We start from the raw sequence: 22,222 nt of genomic DNA, 5'->3' as shown, positions 1-22,222 counted from the left end.
GCATATATAATATGGTATTTATAAACCTTCAAACAACAGCTTCTTTAACACGCACGTAACAGCAAGACATACAAACAAATCATGCAAATGAGAAAATTAAACATTACATATTTACACACAGAAATGTTCAACCAAGTCATATTTTGTTGAACGAAAACCATTAGCATAATGCTAGCATATAATGTGGATTACTATTGATGGGATAAAAAAAATGCAGTTCCTATGGTAGCTAATTTTAAATCTTCAAAAAACAAACGCTATATAGCTGGAGTTCACTTTACTGCATGTACATCATTTATCATTTGAGTGACCTTTTATTTAAAACAATGCAGAGTGTAGTTTTGTGTATTATGGTAAGTGAATGAACTGATAAAACCCAAAATATTTGCAATTTAGCCTCACCCGTCCATCAATCAGACAAAATCTCTTGAAAGAGTTAAGTTTTGAAGTAGACTTAGACATGACCATAATCAACCCAAAATGGCTGCTACACACCAAATGGACAGACTTCCTGTGTCTTTTGAAACCAAACAATCTCAAAATGCTGTTGCCCTGCAAATAACCCTCAGGCCTAACAACCTTCATTTCAGAGTGCCACCAAAAATGGCAGCGCAAGCAGCCGTTGAGTCAGTTGAACCCGCTGGGCTGCGCTGACAGTTAGGTGTTTTTCTTTCTTTTTTTTTAATGCCATGTTGTGGACTTTTTCATACGTTGCCGTTGGGCCAAGGCAGGGCTCCAGCAGTCGGCAGTGCGTGGCACAGTGATGCTCTGTGTCTGCAGGCTCCCCTGTGTGGTTTTAGGCAGCCGCCCAATGCCCTGCGCGCTCTGCCTCTGCCCCATGGGCCCGCGTCATGACTGCCTTGAGCTCAGCCTCTCTCCTCACACCACAGGGAACAATCGAGGCTTTTCACAGGGGCAGATGTGAAGGGGAAGCACTCAAGCTCAACTCGTTAGCTTAAAAAAAAAAAAAAAAAAAAAGTCCGGGGGGCGGGGGGTTGTTCTGTGCATCACGACAGGGTGGAGTCACTTCCTGGGTGGGCCCAACGTCAAACGTTTACACAAATGCCCTCATAGAGCTAAGCCTATTTCATGTAAAAACAAATAACAGTCCCATCGTAATGTCGGTAAGTACGTAAGTCGGACTTTTAGCACTTGTTTATGTGTGTAGACACGTCAGTTTAATTACAAAACAGTGTTTTTGTGGTGTGCACATGAAAATATGTGCAGAAACTCACCACATCTTTGTGTGGTCCATCATATTTGTGGTTAGTGCATGTGTGTGTGTGTGTGTGTGTGTGTTTGTGTCTGCGTGCGCGTGCGTGTGTGTCTGCGCATGTACACTCATTGGCACATACAGTCATTGGCCGTTATTTTAGAGTGGGAATAAACGGTTCCTGCACTAGTCATTTTAATTAGGTCATTAGTTTATCTTAAATCAAGTGGACAAGTTTGTACTTGTTTTCCTTTTGGGTTCTCATGATGTTTGCTGCTTTAGAGCTTACTTTGAGCTGCTTGGGTATTGCCAGTGAATGATATACAGTATTCTAGTATTGGTTTGGTTGTCAACATTTCTTCTGTCAACAGAGCTCTAACATAAGTAACTATAAATAAATTAGATAATCCAAGTAAGCAAAAGAAGCATATTTCTTTCTGTAAACATAATATAGCATGACACACACACACACACATGCACGCGCGCGCACACACACACACACGTTTGTTTGGCGTAAGTAATAATTGACGGTCATTTTAGGTCAGTTGTAACCAAATATTTGTGATCAAAGACATTGTATGTGTGTATTTCTGTGGATTTTGACTGATTTTGCAAGGCCCACAGAATATTGTGTTCGATTGCTATAAAGACATGGAACTTACCAAAAGAAAGATTAGTCTCTTCTTTCATCAGGAAAAAAGTATAGTTCTATCTGTTTCCGTTTTGCAGAAATTAGCATTAGAATATAGCTACATTTCATCATTATTCACAAATCTATTTAAAACAGTGAGTAAATTTGCTTTTTTTCCAACATGGCCCTCATTGATCTCTCTTGCTCTGCTGCCACTTGCTGGTTGTGTAAAAACTAGCAGTTCTTTGCAGTTGAGAGGCTGCATCAAAACCTTCTGTATGCTCTAGTATTAAAAAACAACAACATAAAAAAATGTATAAATACGTCTTTAGGACACTTAATTATTTTTTTTTAAAGATAGAACATATTCATACTTTTTTGGGAGCAAAGGAGTTAAGCGGGTATTTAGACCATTTTTCAGATCACAATGGTAACAAGTAATTGACAGTGCATTTTCAAACACTGTCTTCTAACTATAGGGATGAGAAAGTACAGATTCGTCCTTACTTCTAACCTTAAGTAGTTAAAATTTGACGCACTTTTATTTTGACCTCTGAATTGCTCTAAATTTTCCAAATTGTAAACAGACAAGAAGCTCCTAAATGCATTGCAGTAGTTGTGCGCCTCACAACGTCATACAAGTAAAAACTGACCCCCCAAAAAATACAAATACAATAAAATCAGTTGTGAGTTTTTATAAAGACCTCTCCTTTCATGAAGAAACACCGACTTACTCTATAGTCGGTGTGTATGTTCAGGAAGTGACACGTCAGGCCCACTGAGCACAGTGATGTCGTGATGAAAATATCATCCTGGTGACTCATGAGTTTTGACTGCAGGTGACAGCTGGGTCACACACTCGGTGGAAATGGAGCGGGGTCAGCGGGATTTTTTTTTTTTTGCAGAAGCTGCAGAGGTGAGCATATGGAAGCCGCAAGGAAATGTGCTTGCGATATGTGGTAGTGACACTGTAAGCGGAGGAGGGAGCATGGCACGAGTGTGGAATGCAGGGAGTGTATGTCGTGTCGGTGTTTACGGCGTGTTACTCTATGGCGCATCTCTAAATGGGAGCGTGCAGGAGTGAGAGGAGGCCGTATTGCGTTGTTTTCACAGACATGCATACAGAAGTTTTTGTTCCTGTGATGTACACGTTTGTCTTTGTGCTCACACACATTTGCATGAACACGCTTTTCTGCACATCTGGCTCATGCGTGTGGCCATAAAATGTCATGTCTTTTCGGATAAAGCTTTGTTTGTCATATAGTCTATGACAAATCCTTATTGTTTCATTCTGTGTGGCGGTCTGAGCACATACACTCGCTGTAAACGTCCCTCATTGTCTCACAGTTGCTATATGTTTATGCGGATGTTAACTGTTTTATTGGCACCAGCAAGTGCCCGCTGCCATGTTATACGCGATACAGTACATAATCTCTGCTGTTTCCTGTTTGCTTATAGTTCAGATCCGGAATATTGATTGATGTCCTTTCGTCAATATTTAGTTTCTCACATAAGCACAACTGTTTTAAACCATTTTCCATTTCCTGGTAAGACATGCAGTACATAGTACTCATAGAGTTATGGATATTTGGCTTTCTGGTGAAATGTCATTATTTATTGGTGAATTTAGTATGACCTTCTCCAACTGTTTAATGTTTAAGTACATTTTTCACAACTTGATTTTCTCTAAAAAGGTGTTGACATCCACCACTACGCCTTTCTGTGACTCTTCCAGTTTCTTCCTAGATCTGTAGCAAACTGCTGATGACATTCTGTGATACTCAAGGATTAGTGGCCACTGGCTCAAAATGATCGGAGCCTCACAATGACAACATACTGTTGATCAGTTAGGTGTCGTTTTGATCTCATGCAACAGCAATATGGAGAGGCCTATTTAAATACTAACTCTAATTTGGAACCAGGATTAAATCCTACATGTGAACAACTGTTGTGAATGTTTCCTTTCAGCTACTTGTTAGAAAACAGCAAGTTGTGCAATAAGCACTGAAAAATTGAACAATTGGACATGCATTCAAAATTTTAGAATATCAAATTAAATTCCCCTAGAAAGGTTACAGTGCACTTTAAGTTCCAGCTCAGTGGTAGAGTGTCTGCCAAGACTTGGAAAGTTGTGGGTTCAATCCCCGTTCAGGTCATACCAAAGACCTATTTGCCGCCCTGCTTGAAACTCAACATTACGGGTTGGAATTGAGGGGTTAAATCACCAAATGATCCCTGCTGCGGCTCACCTCCCTCAGTGGATGGGTCAAATGCGGAGAACGAATTTTGCCCCCTTAGATTGGTGTGACAATCAGTGGTTAAAAAATAAAAATAAGAAAGTTTATCCTGAAATTTCAAACAGCTTTTTGGTTGTAGTGTATAACCACCAACCACAGAAATATTATACCCCCCCTTTTTTTTTTTTAAATAAATAAAAAATAAAATAAATACAAATAAAAATAAAACAGTTGACATACGTTCCTCAAAATACCACATGGATCAAGAATTATAGCATGCTGTTCAACTCCTATTTTTGGCTCGCTGAAATTAGGCTGACATGGACATTCCTGTTATGAACCTGAGTCACTGCTCACCCCGTCCCAAGCTGGAGCAGATCAAATATCAGCTATGGCTGTCATTACCAGGACTACTGGGGCATTGTGACTCAGATTTATTTGTTTAATTTCCCACTTGGCGGGTGGGCAGGCACTCCACAGATCCAACTATTTGTTGGATCTGTGGAGTGCCTATACAAGTTTTCGAGTTTTTGACGACGATACAAGTGAAGTAAATTTCCTATATGTCCCTTCTAAATACAACCCAATGAGATCTAGTAAGACCAGCATCAAAATAGCTGCCCTTACAAAGATAATAATGCTCCGTTCTGACTGATGCAGTATATATAATTTATATATATAACAATATCCATCCATCCATCCATTTTCTTAACCGCTTATCCTCACAAGGGTCGCTGGAGCCTATCCCAGCTGGCTTCGGGCAGTAGGCGGGGTACACCCTGAACTGATTGCCAGCCAATCGCAGGGCACACAGAGACAACCAACCATCCACACTCACAATCACACCTATGGACAATTTGGATTGTTCAATTAACCTGCCATGCATGTCTTTGGAATATGGGAGAAAACCAGAGCACCCGGAGAAAACCCACGCAAGAATGGGGAGAACATGCAAACTCCAGCCAGGCCCAGGAAGGCCGAAGCCCAGACTCGATCTCACATCCTCTGGACTGGGAGGCGGACGTGCTAACCAGTCAGCCACCATGGCTTTATAACAATATATATAGCAATATATATTATATAACAATGTTTATAATAAGGCTTGTGTCTATCATCCATGTTGTTAAGGGGGACGTTGAGTATGCCATGTGTGCAGGGAGCATGGCAAAAAAACAACAACAACAACAACTTGGCACTGATGCAGGTTACACACACGATATGGCAAGTCATCTGCCTCTCGTGGCAAACTTCTCAGAAGTCATCCATCTGAAATATCATATAAACGTTAACACATTTACTGTCCTTACGCTTACATGTTGACAATCCATATTTACAGTTGCTATGCATTTATATTCTCCATCAGCCTATACAGTTCAAGCTTCTGGGTTGGTTTCAGCTGCTTGGATGACATGTTTGTTGAACCAGCAGACCCAACAGTGACCTTTTCATCACAACCCCACAGCTGCAATTCCCATAAAATATGAAGAGGGCACCAGGGCTCATGTGACCGAATAAGAAATAGGACCAAAATGACATTCATTTTGGGGCAAATGGCAGGGTAGGAATTGGATAGACAAACAACCATTCACATTCACAGCTAAGGGTATTTATTTATTTATGTTTAGATAATTTAATAATTGTCTTATGAATGTGGAAGCCCAAGTACCCGGCCTGAGAAAACTCACACAAGCACAGGGAGCAAACGCAAACTGTGACTTCACAGAGAAAGGTTGGAGTTGACCTTTAATCCCGAACCTCTGAGCTGTGAGGCCCATGTGCCAACCAGTTTCCACCAGGCCCATATATATTTATCTCAGATATTTAAAATGTTTATAATGTTCACAGAATGTATAAATATTCATATTGTATACTTAACAAGTGATGGGCAATAATCATCTAAATGAGCAATCATTGCAGCAGTCCATACACGAAAATTGTGTTATTCCGCCATCTGCAGGTCAAAGTTAATACATCCAATAAGAGTGACAATAGCTTTACTCTTTTGTATAATTAATATACCCATACATGTTGTGTTAATACGCAATATATAGTAAGATATTCGTTTTTATGTAATTATTATTTTTAATAGGTCCTACTTAAATCTGTCGAAAAGCGCTGCCTTTTGCGATGTTGTCTTCCTGTACATGAACAAACCTCTCTCCGATTGGTTCAAAATTGACATCGTCTTTCCTGATCCAATCGAAATGCATGTTTGTCGCTGGTGCATTAGAGAACACACAGCTGTTTACAACCTGCACGACAGGGATATATGAAACTACTGAACGACAATGTGGTCGTAAAACAAGTACGTAAGTGATAAATATTCAACAACGAACGGTGTTATGCGGACAAGAGCGTTATTAAAGGTCCTGTGTCAGTCTAATTTCCGTGATGTATCTTGTAACCAAGATTTGTGGGCTAAGCTCAAAGCTAGCTGAAGCCTGATATTACAGTCATGATAGACCTGCGCAGGTGCATATTTTTTACAGTTGATTGTCGAAAATATGTTGCATAGTCGTTGCCGTTGTGTTTATTAAAAAATCTCTAATAGTTAATATATTAAAGGAGTCGGGTAAATCCTTGTGCACTGCTCACAAGAAGCCTCTGTCGTCAGAGCTGGAAATGCGACGTGTCGTGTGGACAACAAGCAATGGTGCAAGGACGTCAAGCGTCATCAAATCAGTTGTGGGGAGAGGCACTTGAACGCATCACCACCGCAAATATGATTTCGAATTAGCTGATTAAAAAAACCCTCCCCCGATCGCATCCGTATTAGTTAGAAACGGCAACTTAACATTTATTTAATTGCTTTGTGTGTGTGTGTGTGTCCAACATAGGCTTTTGTTTTAGGCAATGTCCAATTTACCAAATGGGTTTAGCTCTTGTCGTTTTAGCTGTTTACATTTTGGTTCGGGTTCTCTTGCAATGTACAGTATACGTATTTCAAAATATAAGTTGAAATGCCTGTTTAGAGACTCGACGTGCCATCTACCTGGTCGTTTACAAAAAACAAAACATTACGTCACGGTGTGATATTATTGTAGCGCTGATGTGACATTTGAATGTGATAATAAATTGTTAATGCAGTAAACCCCTCTGACTACAATAGAATAATAATTTTGCTGGAATGATGGTCTTTAAAATGGAGAGGATGTTAACCTAAAATAAAGAGAAGTCTTTGGTGTTTGATGTGTTTGAGTGAAACATTAATACATCATATTTTAGACAAAGACAACAATTATGATGACAACAGTGACTTCTTTTTGTTACATTACATCAATACAGAGGAACATCCTCATGTATTGTTTAATGTGTCTTCTTTTAACAGTTCGCAAGGCCAGCCATCATATTAAGGCATGCCGATCCTTCAGCACTAACTGCTAAAATGGTAAGTTAAAACAAAGCTATAATGATGACTTTTATCTAGTAAAATAACACAGAAAATGTGTGTGGAGTGACTGCATAATTGTCGGCATGCCAAAGTATAAAAAAATACAGCTTTCTGATGTTAGTTTGTGTTACATTATGATTTTTTACTTTTAGTTACAATTATTATTAATATTTTTATGGGATGGGCAAATCTCTCCAAATGTGAAGAATTGCTGTTTTAGTATTCAGCAGAATAATAATGTTGTAATGATCTTCTTTACTGGGTTTACGACAAAGTCTTATCACTAAACTATGCTATAGCATTAGTGAAGATAATTACAATAAATAGAAAACACTCAAATGGAAAACTCTTAGTATGGCACTTTACTGAGTGTTGTGACTTGTGACAGCGTAGTTTTATGGCATTGTACAAACTAGATATTTGTTCATCATGCGCTGTTTGTAACCTTTGTCCCTGTGCTGTTCTCACCTGACTTTTCTGTTACGTAATTTGTTGGTTTCCTGACATGACAACTATTTATTTGTTCATCAGGTGTGACAACAGCAACAAGTCATTTCTTCAGCGAACTGGATACAAATTTTAGGGAAAATGGAGCCAACCCCTCACTTCTCTGACTATGGAGATGGTGAGGATCTACAGCAGGAAGATGATGACATTTGTCAAGAGAACACCAGTATGGAGCCTGACATGCCTGACGTTCATGATCACCTGGCTCACGCTTCTCGCTGTGGCTTGGAGTCGTTTCCCTGTCATTACTGTGAGAAGTGTTTTACCAGCCAACAAGGCTTGGAACGACACACGCATAGCCACTATTTGATAAAGAATGTGCCACATACATATAAGAGTAAGAAGGGAAAAATTGCTTCCGATTTGAATTTCGATCAGATGCATGACAATATGAAGCTTTCAGTTTCAGTAAGCGCAGATGCACCACTTGAAAGCAGTAATATTTCGGGACACAGTATTGTGCTTTCCGACGAGCAGGTGTACAAGCTTCATGCTTGCAGCTATTGTGAAAAGAGATTCTCGACACATAGCTACAAGCAGCAGCATGAGAGCACAGTCCATAAGCAGCTTGTGCAAAGTGCACATGTGGAACAAAGTGAGCCAGTCCATGAAGAAAATCTTCAGCAGATAATCATTGCGACGTCAAATCACGAAGCCGAGCTTGCTGAAGAAGTAGTGGAGAATGAAGTGGAATGCACTGGAAACTACATGCTCGATGTCTCCAGCAGTGTCTCAGAGAATATCAGCTTTTACTTTGACGGAAAAATAGTGTCAGCAAGCACATTGAGTGGCTGTGAAGCAGCTGAAGTTCATGCTGCTTGCTCAACTTTGGTTGGACTGGATGCCCTAATACTGGATCCCACTCAATTAAACCTGGGGTTAAGTATGGATTCAATTCTGAGCAACCAAGAGCTGGCTGGTCAAGCACTTGCCAAGAGAAGAACAGCAACACCTCCTGCGTTACCCCAAATTCAAACAGAACTGGAGTCGGAGGTGGTGACGTCGTCAAACTCCTCGGAAGTAGCAACTTCGTTAATAGAGAATCTATTTCCTCAGACTACTGAGTCTTCACTTGTACCCCTAAACTCAACTACTGTGTTTCTGTCCTCCCCGTTGAATCAGCAACAAGAGAAGCAGGACACTATTCTTCCAGATGGCCAAACATCTTGCTCATCTGAATCTTCTGCAGCAGGCAGGTTTAAAAGAAGGACTGTCTCTCCACAAAATTCTCCTCAACACATTACATCAGAGGAGGAAACACCAATGGCAGATATGGAGGGTGATGCTTTTAATTTAAAGCCCATGGACACCCAGTACAGCTTTCTTATGCACCAGGCTAATAAAAATGGAAATGCATCCCAAAATATTGAGGAACCTCAAGCAATTGCTGTTTCAACAGAGAGCTGGCCTCCGGTGACTGCCGGCAACTGCTGTAGTCAGCAACCACTGGATCTCTCCAATACAATGAAACGAAATGAAGTTGGGACTTCAGATGATGCAGCGCTGGATTTAAGTTTGCAAAAAAGGAGCCTTGAAGAATCTCAGATCACCTCAAATTCAGTGTCCCCCTCAGAAGATAATTTAAGTGTGTGTATGCAGGAGCGGGCCTTCCTCAGTGTTGGAGAGCAAAATATCAGTCTTGCAAACCTTGAAACACCTCTTGTGTCAGACCTCACCATTGTTACAGGTTCAAATATGGTGGACTCTGTCGCAAAGGGACTTGTGTATGGACTTTCACTCCCCTCCTGTCCTCTGAATTCTGCACCTGCCACTCTTACACCTCTTGGTTTTCCACCAGCTACACCATGCACTATATCATTTGCACCCCCAACTACGCACCCAGTACTATCCACCGCCCCATCATTAATCACAATTCTGGCACCACCACTCTCTATTCCTAGCCCCTCAAGCCAACCACTTCAAGTACTGGCTCCTAATATGTCACCGGAGCCGCTGGTACTCTGCACAGAAGATGCCATAAATACTACACAATGTGACTTAACCTCTGCTTTTGCAGCTACAAATGCTGCAAACATTGTCACGCTCTCACATCCACTTGACCCCTCGCTAAACCTACCTGGACACATGTTTCTCACTGATCAAATTTCTCTTAATCCTCCTTTAAATGAAGACCATATCATGTCTGAACTGCCATTCACACCCACTGCAGCATTAAACGATCCCCTCGTCAATTCGTACATCACCACAAGTAACACAGTACTGATAGAATGCACAATATCCCTCGAAACACCAGGGAATGTCCCCGCTGCCGTTACCATGCAAGGCAACACTGAGCCTCCAGTGTCCTCGCAGATGCTTGTCAATCACATAGAACAGCAACACATCGTGTCATTACCCAACACAATTGTGGACGACTCCACCGTTCTCATGTCCTCCATTGAAGAGTCCGTCACATTGTCGTCAAGCGCCTCGGTGATGCCGGGTTGTCCTGTCGAGACTGAAGAACTAGAAGAAGAGCCTCCAAATGCGGCTGAAGAGAAACCTGTTGACACTATTGATTCAGGCGCAGAAGTCAATCCTGATTACTCGAACCATGTTGAGAAGGTTGTGACACAACCACCAAGCAACTCGCCAGGTGATGAAGAGCAACAGGCTTTCACCACAGAACCACCAAGTAACTCCCCAAGCAGCTCGCCAATACACAAGGAGCAACCAACTTTCACCACAGAACCAAGAAACACGGCAAGCAACTCGCCAAGTGACGAAGAGCAACAGACTTTCACCACAGAACCACCAAGCAATTCGCCAAGTGATGAAGAGCAACAGGCTTTCACCATAGAACCACCAAGCGACTCCCCAAGCAGCTCGCCAAAACATGAAGAGCAACCAACTTTCACCACAGAACCCCCAAGCAACACGGCAAGCAACTCGCCAAGTGATGAAGAGCAACAGACTTTCACCACAGAACCATTCAGCAACACGGCAAATGACGGAGAGCAGAAGACTTTCACCAAGAACTTCCTCTGCAATGTCTGCAACGTACTGTTTCACTCGATGAAAGAACTCGGCCATCACGTGAGTGAGCATGCTGAAGATTGGCCCTACAAATGCGAGTTCTGTGTTCTGCTCTTTGACAAGCCTTCTGCTTTACTGGACCACCGCTCAAGCCTACATGGTGTTGACAAGACTTACGTTTGTAGTGCTTGCCCTAAAGACTTTGTTTACCTTTGCAACCTGAAACAGCATCAGGAGGAATTGCATCCTGCCCAGCAATGCACATTCACTGAAGAAGAAAAGGGAAAAATAAGACCTCAGAATTACAACTACTCCGCAAAAATCAGCAGAGAGCCCTCATTACCTGATGTGTCGGAAGAACAGGTGAAAAAGGAGGAGAATGAAGTTGATGTGGCTGCTGAAGAATTGTTTACGACGATTAAAATCATGGCCTCAGATGGAGGCAAACTCAAAGTGCCTGATGTCCGTCTTGGCATTAACCAGCACTACCCCAGCTTTAAGCCACCGCCCTTTCCTTACCATAACAGGTCACCTGCTGGGTCGCTGGCCTCAGCCACAAATTTCACCACCCACAACATTCCACAAACCTTCAGTACGGCTATTCGCTGTACCAAATGTGGAAAAAGCTTTGATAACATGCCAGAGCTGCACAAGCACATCCTGGCTTGTGCTAATGCCAGCGATAAGAAGCGGTACACGCCCAAGAAGAATCCCATCCCACTCCGCCACTTCGCAAAAGGCCAGAACGGAGTCCTGTCCATGACCAATTCAGAAAATGAATGTAATACCTCAAACAGAGCCAGACAGTCCAACAGATATACCACAGAGTCATCAGTCAAAGTGAAGTTGAAATTACTGAACAAAAGGAAGCAAAAGCTGGTCCAAAGGGTCATGCCCCAGAGGAACAAGTCCTTGTCAAACAAAATGTCCCCTTCCCGCGTGCAAGACAATGTATTTGTTTGCCCTCACTGCAGCAGGGAGTTCACAATGCGACGCAGCCGAACCAAACACATGGCAGTCTGTCCCAAAAAGCCCAGGGAAGGGAGGACAAGGAAAGAGGGAGGGATCTCTGTGACAAAAGAAAACGACGGACGACTTCATAGAGGGGCCCCCCACGTTAACGAGCAACAAGCCTCAGCTCATTCTAAAACCAGACTGCAGACGTCAGGGCCAGCTAAAAGGCCCGCCACGCCTCCTGCGCCAACGAGCTTTTCAAACAAGAGGCCTAAACAAGCCATAAAGGAGGATTCCAAAAATGACATTTCCACTTTAAACGAATTCCCCGTGGTTCGTCCTTTCAACCCTCCTCTCCGTCAGTACACGCGAGTGCATCACGCCGTTAAACCCACTCCAGCGAAACAACAACAAAGTGAGCCCCCCACGCAGAGCCGAGAGGAAGCAACTGCTGGCCGCAGCTCTGAGCAAAGCGCTACAGCTTGAGACCTCTTAACTCCCCTGTCAGGTAGTGTAAACAGTTTTATCAATGAAATAATCTATGTAGTCATAACTTTTTATGGCCTCCGCCAGTTGGCGCACTCACCGGGCCAGTTCTAACAAACCATGCTTCAACGCCTTTACGTGCGCAATCATTTAATGACGAGGCACTGCATTACAACTTTACTGGTCTTTCTGTTTCTTCCTATTGGTCAAGGTGGCACGTATGGTGAATTGTGTTAAGTAGCTGCGGCACAATAAATACAGAGCAAAAGATTATAGGTTTGACTCCTGCCTAGCTAGAGCAAATTTTGGGCAACTGTGGCCCAGTGCTTAAGTTTAAAGCAACCCAAAAGAAAGAAACCCAAAACTACACACTACTCCCAAAAAGGTGGTGATATTGGACATCTGCTTGAAATTTTATGATGAACCTAGGATGTGATAGAACGTTCACATGTCAACTGAATGTGATCGTATCGAAAGTCCAATTGTTCAATGTTTTTGTAAAAGCTGTTGTTCTCCAACAAGAAGCTGGATGAAAATTCCCAACAGGTTTTTAGTATGTAGTCAAGCCGTTCTCTTCATGATATCTATTCCTATCATGAGACCAAAATGACACCTAACAATTGATCAACAGTATTCAAACAAGATGCTCTCAGAGGGAAGAGCACAATCCATAGAAAAAACAAAATGTTATTCTGCTCCTTGTTAGAGAACACCAAGTTGTGCTGAAGTGCTAAAACATTGAACATATACATTAAAAAGTTTAGAGAGCACGTACACTAGACAAATGAAATGTGATTATTAGGGTGTCAAGTGCACTCAAGTATGATCTAACTTGCATAATAATCACTTATCATTAATCATAGAAAAACTCCGTCATACAGCTATAATGGCTAGTAAGAAACTAAGGACTACTTATAGATTTGATTTCTATTTGAAACTATTGAAACAATTGAATGTATGTTGTTTCACTTTTAGGCTGATGCACACCCTTGACACCTGTTCATCCAGCAAAGACATCATGTCCATTACACTGTACGAGAGATGACGATAACCCAGGGCAGGAAAAAATGAACGCAGCTGAACTACTTTTGTGAGTAGAGACTATGTGAGGGCTGTCGCAGTTTGGAGGTTGGTTCAGTTCTCCATTTTGTCAACTTTCCGTCAACATCCTGGATTTGCACTTTGAAGTTAATCTGACAGCAACGTGTTGTCGAGGAAATGGGGAAGCATTGAAGCTGAAAGGCTTCTCTCATTTCTCGCTTGGCGAGCTACTCGGCGAGGATGGCAGGCAGCAATCACTGTCAGCATGGATTTGCACTACTTTTTCCCTTATCGCTCATATGTTGCCTTTTGGATTTAAATTCTTTACTGCATGTTCTGTGTTTGTTCTACAGTTGGGTGGTATTAAGGCAATCGGGCCTTAAACAATGAATATGACTTGCCAATAACCTTAAAACGTTTGTCTAATCCTTCAACAAAGCACAAAAGTATTAAAGCTTCTCTTCAATATTATTCAGGTTATAAGCACTGTTAGTAATACAAGAAGCGATTATTTTGAATTTATTATTTGGCAAAAGTTAACGAGAGAGAGAGAGAGAGAATTTGAGTAAATCTGGTTGATCTCCTATGTGTATTTATATTTAGTTTAAAGGGGAAGTCAACCCAATGTATGCTTTACAGTAATATGTCGTATATGCCCCCACTTCTGTAAATACATTCGAATGAATATAACAGTTGTAAAATATGAGTTATTCAGCAAAATCGATCCTGTTTTATCCATTTGGGCATGGCCATTTTGCCACTGTCTGTTCACTGAAAATGACAGCACAGTTGTTCGGGGCACAGGTAACAATCAATCACGGCTCAGCTTCAGAAAACAGGAGAGCCGAGAACATTATTTTGGGGTTGACTTCCCCTTATATAATTTATTATTCTATCTTATACTCTTAGCCCATGGCATACAAATCACAAATAAGTGTTGTCTTAATGCTCTTCTTTTCAAATGATATAAACTTATTTGTTCATTCAGTCGTTCATCTGCAGTACTAAGTACTGTGCTTGAAAATATGCGGCAAGCTCATAGGGCACACAAATTCTCAAAAGTGGCGAAAAGCAGTACTCTGCTGCTATCATATAATACTGTATGTATTTTCTTTCTCTTTTTTTGTATAAATGAACTGTAGAATACAAGCACTTCATCCAGGCCTACTGTCTGTGTAACATTTTAGTGTTTCAGTTGTAATGTGAATCCAACATGTAAACTTCAACTTTTGTTTTGAAAATGACTGTTGAAGATCACATCTAATCTCATTTGCATATATATATTCATAAGCTACTAGTTTAAACAGGGTACTTATGTAGTTATATCGATATCAAATGCATTTCTAATTTGTGGGAACTAAAACAAGTGTGAGTACATAAAAAAAAAAGGAATATATAAACCTCTGCAACTCTTGTAACTCTCCCACAGACTGCATTATGTTGGATGTACAGGGTCTTCGGGGGACTGCTATCTGACTGTGAACGTTTGTGTAGCATTTAAATATTTGAATGAAGTTATGTATATTTATCATTAATTTAAAACCATGTAATGATTTTGAAGAGTCGGAAGACATTTGATTTGCACTTTAATTTCCAAGTGTGTGGTCAAAATAAATGCTGAATGTTAAGTCTGAATTCTGTGTGTGTGTGTGTGTGTGTGTGTGTGGTCTTGTTTTTGTTACACATTGGGGCCAATATATTGGGATTTCACAGAGTTGTGGGGCCCACCCGTCCTTCTGGGGCCATTTTGCTGGGCCCCACAAGTTTGGACCTCTTTATGAGGGTCAAGACTTGGTTTTAGAGTTCAGGGTTAAATTGGGTTATGGTTGAGGTTAGGGTAAGCAATAATTTTTGATGGTTAGGGGAAGGGGCTAGGAAATGCATTATGTCAATAAGATGGCCCCACAAATATAGTTGAACAAACTTGTGTGTGTGTTTGCAAACAGATGCTAATTGCCGAATGCTCTTGAGCAAGTTATTGGATAATTCAACAATGTCCAGAAGGTGGTGCACTTAAGTCACTTAAACTAAAAATGTTTGACATGATTTTGTAACATCACTGCAAGTGTCTTGCCCTCATACATTCTCATAAATTCACAATTATATCAGTTTAAAAAAGTGACTTTAATCTAGAAATGCATTCCATGGTTGGCAAGTTAAAAAATATTGTTAGAATATATTTTAAACCATTTGAGCGAAATATTAAAGCTTTACATTACAGTTAACAAGAAAAGGTCAATAGAATGCATTCAAGATTGTGCGCAATGTCTTGAGCTTGTGTTACTGCCTGGTCTGTTGCTGTCATGGATGTGCTGAGCCTCATGCATGCACCTGGCTCCCATTGCAGACAGCTTGGCTTTTAGAGGCAGGAGTATTGTTAGTGCTGCACCAGTTGCCTGGCATTTTTTTACACCACCAGTCTTCCCTCGGTGGTGGTGTTAATTTGGTAGTTTTCTGCTCTCTGTCACATGTACGCATTTGGATGAAATTAATGGCGAACCTTGTTAAAAACAACCCCAAAAAAAAACTGGTTACAGAAATAAGTTGAATCTGATCGTTTTTGACGCTGTTTCGACACCTCAAACATACATTTTTACTAAGACAAGATATTCGGGCGTTTGGCGTACTTGGTCGGGAAGGCGCAAAATCCGGACAAAAATTGCTTGTACCCAGCCTTAGCCATTTTTTTGTGTTTTTAGCTTTGTTTGGGTCATTATCCTGTTAAGACCCGTGACATGCGACTGACCAAACTTTCTGACACTCGACTGCACGTTGCTTTCTAGAATAGCTTGATAGTCTTGCAATTTCGTTGTACCTTGCACAGATTCAAGTCACACTGTGCCAGAGCTAGTAAAACAGCCCCGGAACAAAAAAGAACCTCCACCATAGTTCACAGTAGAGACAGTGCTCTTTTCTTGGAATGCTTAATTTTTGCTGCTGTGAACATTGAGCTGATGGAAAAACTCCCAGAAGCTTTGTGGCTGGTCAACATGCAGTTTGGCTAATCTCCATCTCATCATGTGCGCATGATGTGATGCCGTATGTACTTGAGTCTGCTTCTGGCATTGTGCTAGCCGTTCAAGGCAGAACAACAGACATGTTAATGAAAGCATTAATAAAGGATGCAGATCCATTTTTAATGTCAAGCTGGCCTCTTTAGTTTGGGAAGGGATTTGTCGGCCGTGGAGAACTGCATGCTCTAAATCTGCGTGAAAGAGGAGCTCACCGTTGTTATGACATGGTGCAGAAAACCTGAATGTTTTTTTGAGTGACAGTGCACTTAATTTTTGTCTAAATTTAGAAGATCATCTTAGGTTATTAGGCACTGTACATTGGAAGTTTGCTAGCATTTACCCGGCGTTAGAGATGAGTTGTTGCTTTCTTGTCGACTTGCACGAAAAAGAATGTAACCGCTTTCATTTCAAGTGAAATTACATTAGAAAAGCAAAACTTGTTTACTAAACAAACATGTAAACATTCACAGTACAAACCAAGTTGAGCTTCCTTTGGCAACAATAAACTCAACCAAATGCTTTCTTTACTTGCAGATAAGAATTGCAAATGGTTAGGAGGCATTTTGGACCATTCCTTCTAAAAAAACGGTTTCAACTAAGCTACATTATTAGAATGTCTAATGAATTGCTTGAAGTTGGTATACAAATCGTCTTAAAGTCCCTATGAAGTGAAAATAAATGTGTCTTGTAAAACTGACACACCATAGAAAATAGTATTATTAAAAGTGGTAGTGACCACCAAGAGGGGTTTACACTTTCTCAGCATGGACTATTGTGAGAGAGCAAAGTAAAGATCCAAGTGCTGGAGTTGGAAGTGTTAGTGGAAGGCAAACAAATAATGAGTTACAGAAAATATAAATATTTCACTCTGATAATACTGTATTGGTGAAGCTAACAATCGCTTGAAAGCTATGTTTTGTTGATATTAAATTTAAAGCTTAGGGACAGCAGATCTTAAAAACTGCTGAGGTCACAACAAAGCAAATGTCACACCCGATGAATTGACCCAAATGCAGGGAGATGCAGAGTTGATCATTTTGTCACAGGTGACTGGCTCCAAGTCTGCCCTTTGACTATTCAGCAGCTCCAACGTTGCATTGCTGAATAGACAACATGCCACGATCATTCTTGTTTCTAGCGTTTCAAAAATGTTTACACACGTGGAAAATATCTCAATGTTTACTCTCGTTTTGCTTGTGCCTCACTGTCAGCATTATGCTCAGTAATACCGTTTGTACCTGACTTTTAGATGCAGCATTTAGAGACACGAAATCAGCTTTTGCAATTCGTATCTGATTTGATGAATGACATTATGTATGCTTAATTACTTCTGTTTGAGGCCCTGTCCACACGAAAGCAATTCAATGTATCCTCACAAGTCTCTTACCGTTTTGGCCGTTCGTCCACAAGATGGCGCGGTTTCGGAGCTTGAAACCGATGACTTTTGAAACCGGGCGGGCTCCAGAGTGGAAAGATTTCAAAACGCGTCCGTCTGGACACCATATGCAGGATACTCCTCCAGTGATGACGTAATGGTCGCAGCTCGATGACGACGCATTGTGGCAGATTGATGATGTATGCGCTAAAAAAAAGCATAGATTTCAAAATAAGATATTTAAACATCACAACAGCTTGAAGAATACTTAACGCTTAGTATATATATGCCCTAATGTTTTTAGTCTAGAATTGGGGGATTTAATAACATTAATAACATTGCGTGGCTGTAAATAAAGTAGTACTATGAGGAACTTTTTTTTTTTATAGGGTGTGTAGAAGGCGAAATGAGGGGCCAAAATGTGACTTGTTCCTCAAACGAATTAAACTATAAACAAGTGTATGCGTTGAAATTTCATTCATGTTAAACTCTGATGTTAATTATTTCATAGACTTTGAATGTTTTTGTACAGTGTTAATTAACCGCACATTATGTGCAAAAATCTCCTGCATGCTTAATATGTACTTAAATATATTTCAACATTTAGAGACTCCGATTGAAATTAATTTATTATGAAACGAATTATTTGGCATAATCTTTGGATACCCTGAAGCATCGTTGCCCCCCCCCCCCCCATTTATAAAAGTCTGGTGCCGCCAGTGCATACGTCGTCGTCCTTTTGGTACTGCAGCATTGACCAATAGCGAGACGGAGTGAAACATCAATCATAGCACACAGGCTCCTTTTTTTTTTTTTCCTGGATAGCTCATGGGAAAGGTCCAGACAGGTGCAACACATTTTATTTTTTTACCCTGCTGCCCCTGGAGCTCACACTATAGTGAAAGGCAGCGCACGTATTGTGCGATATTTATTTTCTTCGTCCCAAAATCGTGATCAAGCTTCACCAAATGTGCACAGCGGTACTCATGCCCGAAGCATACTCTTAAAATATAAATTATTTTTTATTTTATGGATGGCGAGCTGCACCTCCCAAAATTGCCACCGTCAGAGGCAACGGTAACGTGAATAGTACAAGAGTAAAAAAATCAAATAAAATCAGGACTGTCATTCAAATATTTTTTAGAGTAGCCAACGATTTGGGCATAAGTAGGGATGTAGTGAGGATCGATCATGTCTTTGGGACTGACATATAGCTTCTATCTTTTTATATACGTCAGGCCAGGTGCTGCTGCCTTGACAGTCGTGCCGCTATGCGTCTTCAGACTTGGATTTGAGCCGTTATTGAGCCAAGGCACAGTTCACCCTATTGATAGTTGACGCCACAGTGTTTGTGAATCACAACACTAGTGGAGCTTCTCAATATAACCAATCAGGGATTTGCACTTAAACATCTGTGCAGTCGTCTTAAGTGATTCTGCCCGCACCAGAGTCACCAAAAGTACAAGCATCAGTTATATATGACATTAAACCTGGCACATCTCTCCTCTCTTATCGTCAGGGGAGAGCGCGTCTACCCTGCTGCAGTCGTCTTCTTCTCCCCACCATCTCTCGCTCTCTCTCTCTCTCGCCCTCTCATGCACACACTGTCGCACTAATGAGCAAGCCGAGAGCTACCCGGCAGCACTGATCTCTCGTCAGCGGGGCTACAGCCCAACATCAGAGGAAGCCAGACACAAGGCTGATCTGCAGTCGGCCGGGTGCAAAGCCAAAGGAAGATTTTGTGAGGCAAAATAGTCAGTCAGAGGAAAGGAGTTGATCCACCCGCAACTGCCAACCTGCACTTTCTTTTCTTCTTTCTTTTGCCGAGGACCATTTTTCCTCCCCGCATCCCAGCATGGAGGAGATGCTCACCTGCAGCCGAAGCCCCTTCTCCCAGGTGTTTGGGCGCCAGGGTCAGCTCATGCAAGCCAGTGAGTGTTTCTATCCAAAACATGTTGCCTGATTAGGAGTAACTTTGTTGCATGAACTTGTGTTTTTTTATGTTGAACACAGTTGAGTGTCCGATGCAATGTAAATCAAGCTGTGATACATTGAACTTCTATTAGGCTATACATCACTTGCATTTCTATTGCCAGTCCTTGCATATCATGTCAAACATGTCTCGTGGCAAACATCAATATCAGACAGTGTATTGCGGCATGGCACAAGATGTGTTCGAGGTGATAGACTGAGACCCTCCCATCATTCTCAGGAGAGTGGAAAGAAAATGTGTCGGTGAATTTGCATCCAAATGGGTCATCGGAGTCCAATAAGGTGATATCTGGCCGGCAAAATGGAAAATAACTCATCAACCAGGCTGAAATTACATTTAATATTCACGGCTATAAAGAGGGATGCTGCAGTAATACTCCTATATTAAATACTGTTATTGGTATCATGATGTTTGGATTTTGCAGCAACTTTATTGAACTCAGGGGCACCTTAATTGATTTTATTCAGTTCATCGGTTTTTTTCCAAAACAATACAACAAAGGCAAAAATACTCTATTCAAAAATAAATAAGCAGTAGGTGTATCTTAAAAAAGAGCTTAACACCTACATTTACATTAAAAAAAACAACCCATATATATATATATATATATATATATATATATACACACACACACACACATTTTTTTTATTATTCTTTTTACATTCGTTTAAATCTTTAGCAAAGATGAATGTTACTGAGGACCTCTTGCCAGAACTGCTAAGCCTCATTTTAAACAACCTTTGTATACTTTGCGCTGTCCTTTTTTTTTTTTTTGCTTTGTTGTGATTTGTAATGTGTTATAATCAACTAAGTCTTACATTTCAGTATGTGAAATCTTATTTAAAAAGTGGTTTAGATGGTTATCTGTAAGATTTCACCCCCCCCCCCCCCCAACAGTTAAGATCACCACCCTTTGTTGTAATAATAATAATAATAATAATACACTTTATTGTCTGTATTTGTCCTGCACTGTGCGTTTTGCCAAATTTCAACACATAAAATCATGGCTATGATGATTTCTGGTTTTGAAAGCCTTTCTTTAAAACAATACAATACATTAATTCAGTGGAAGCTGAAGAATCCCGACCTTTCCCCCACTCTTTTCACAGAAGTCGTACAAATATTGTGTTTGAAACATCTTCATACACATGTTTGAGAAAAATGGATGACGTTGGCGTCAAAGGGATTCACTGGAGCACGGTTGCCGCAAAACACCCACTGACTTGCCATATAGTGTATGTGGGTGCACATATGAATTATTTGTTTTTGGTCTTGACTTGAATCATAGAGCCCAGAGACTGCATGCTTCATCCAGCATCAAACCTTCTCGCTGCATAACAAAGGTGTCACATCCTGTAAAACAGAAATAACACCCTCGAGGCAAGAGTCCGTGAACTCTTGAGTGCGGGTTTATTGAAGATTTTTTTACTCACATGCTTATGTTTATCTTTCTTTTCATCAATAAATAATTGTTATCTTCAGGCTGCAGCTTGACTTGAGCTAGGAGAAAATATGTCTTTTGACATACTAGGACTGTTATAATGATTGAAATCCTACAGCAACTAAAATCTCTAAAGGTCATTCATTTTTTTTGTGCCCATGTCAGGTTTATCTTTGTCTGGGTTAGGTCTGCAACCCAGTCCCTATGCATTTAAGGCACTGGCCCACTTAACATATTAACACATTAGGTTTAAAAATAAGTTAACCACTGTGTCATAACAGTATCAAATTTCTGATATGAAAATACATGATGAAGGCGTGGCATCTGGGCGTGACAAGGCTTGCGGAAGTCATGCATATTTTTACATTATTTATTGTCATGTGTTTAAAAAAAATAAAAAGTTAATCATTGTACTGTAAAATAACACTAGAAGAAGAATGAAGTATATGCTCACCATTGACTGATGACACGTGGTGTAGTGGCAAACATTTAAAGTGAGGATGCTGGTGGGGGCCGAGGAGGCGATGATGATGATTGTAGATACATTTGCGTTGCCATTTTCTGGTCCATTGCTGAATTTGGCGTTTTTGCAAATTTTGAGTCCTATTTTCGGCCCAAAAATTAGAAGGTTCTAAATGGTGCAAGTAGTTTTGTGTTCTATTTTGTACACTGAGCTGCTTTTAGCCAATGAACTGTCTGTGTGTGTGTGTGTGTGTGTAGGCTTGGTTATTATTTGTTTGTTTGAAGTCTTATCATGTCTTTAAAAATGTTTAGTTTTTAAGTGGTTGAGTTAATGAATTGAAAATGGGCAAAACAGCAAGCGGTGCAACGTGAGAATTTAGTAGTAAATCTTTTTTTTTTTTTCTAAATAAGCACTGCACGATGTTCCAACTTAATTAAAATGCATCAACCTACTAGCTTTTTCTTCCAGAACACAAATGTTTGCCAAGTTCAGCAATGTCA

The 22,222-nt window shown here is 40.7% G+C and overlaps 2 protein-coding genes across 6 annotated transcripts in view; both read left to right on the top strand.

Annotated features, from left to right (window-relative positions):
• Window positions 1–6,287: 6,287 nt before the first annotated feature.
• Window positions 6,288–15,071, top strand: prdm2a (PR domain containing 2, with ZNF domain a). Of its 2 annotated transcripts, none has more exons than XM_077585867.1 (4): window positions 6,288–6,386; window positions 7,410–7,469; window positions 8,004–12,417; window positions 13,371–15,071. In XM_077585867.1, the coding sequence occupies exon 3, from the start codon at window positions 8,061–8,063 to the stop codon at window positions 12,393–12,395; it is 4,335 nt and encodes a 1,444-aa protein (XP_077441993.1). In that variant the 5' UTR covers window positions 6,288–6,386; window positions 7,410–7,469; window positions 8,004–8,060; the 3' UTR covers window positions 12,396–12,417; window positions 13,371–15,071. The 2 variants fall into 2 exon arrangements, with proteins under 2 accessions (XP_077441993.1, XP_077442003.1); XM_077585877.1 differs by having other exon boundaries at window positions 6,360–6,447.
• Window positions 15,072–19,435: 4,364 nt separating this feature from the next.
• Window positions 19,436–22,222, top strand: part of kazna (kazrin, periplakin interacting protein a) — a 138,132-nt gene continuing 135,345 nt past the window's right edge. The window contains exon 1 of one of the 4 annotated variants that reach the window (XM_077585802.1): window positions 19,436–19,756. In XM_077585802.1, coding sequence (XP_077441928.1) covers window positions 19,681–19,756 — 76 coding nt within the window. In that variant the 5' untranslated portion in view covers window positions 19,436–19,680. The remainder of the gene's footprint in view (window positions 19,757–22,222) is intronic. The other 3 variants (XM_077585786.1, XM_077585794.1, XM_077585821.1) reach the window with 3 other exon arrangements.

Source organism: Vanacampus margaritifer, chromosome 1 (assembly GCF_051991255.1).
Source record: "Vanacampus margaritifer isolate UIUO_Vmar chromosome 1, RoL_Vmar_1.0, whole genome shotgun sequence".
In the NCBI taxonomy this organism is placed as follows: domain Eukaryota; kingdom Metazoa; phylum Chordata; class Actinopteri; order Syngnathiformes; family Syngnathidae; genus Vanacampus; species Vanacampus margaritifer.
This window is presented reverse-complemented; position numbering and strand designations above follow the sequence as displayed.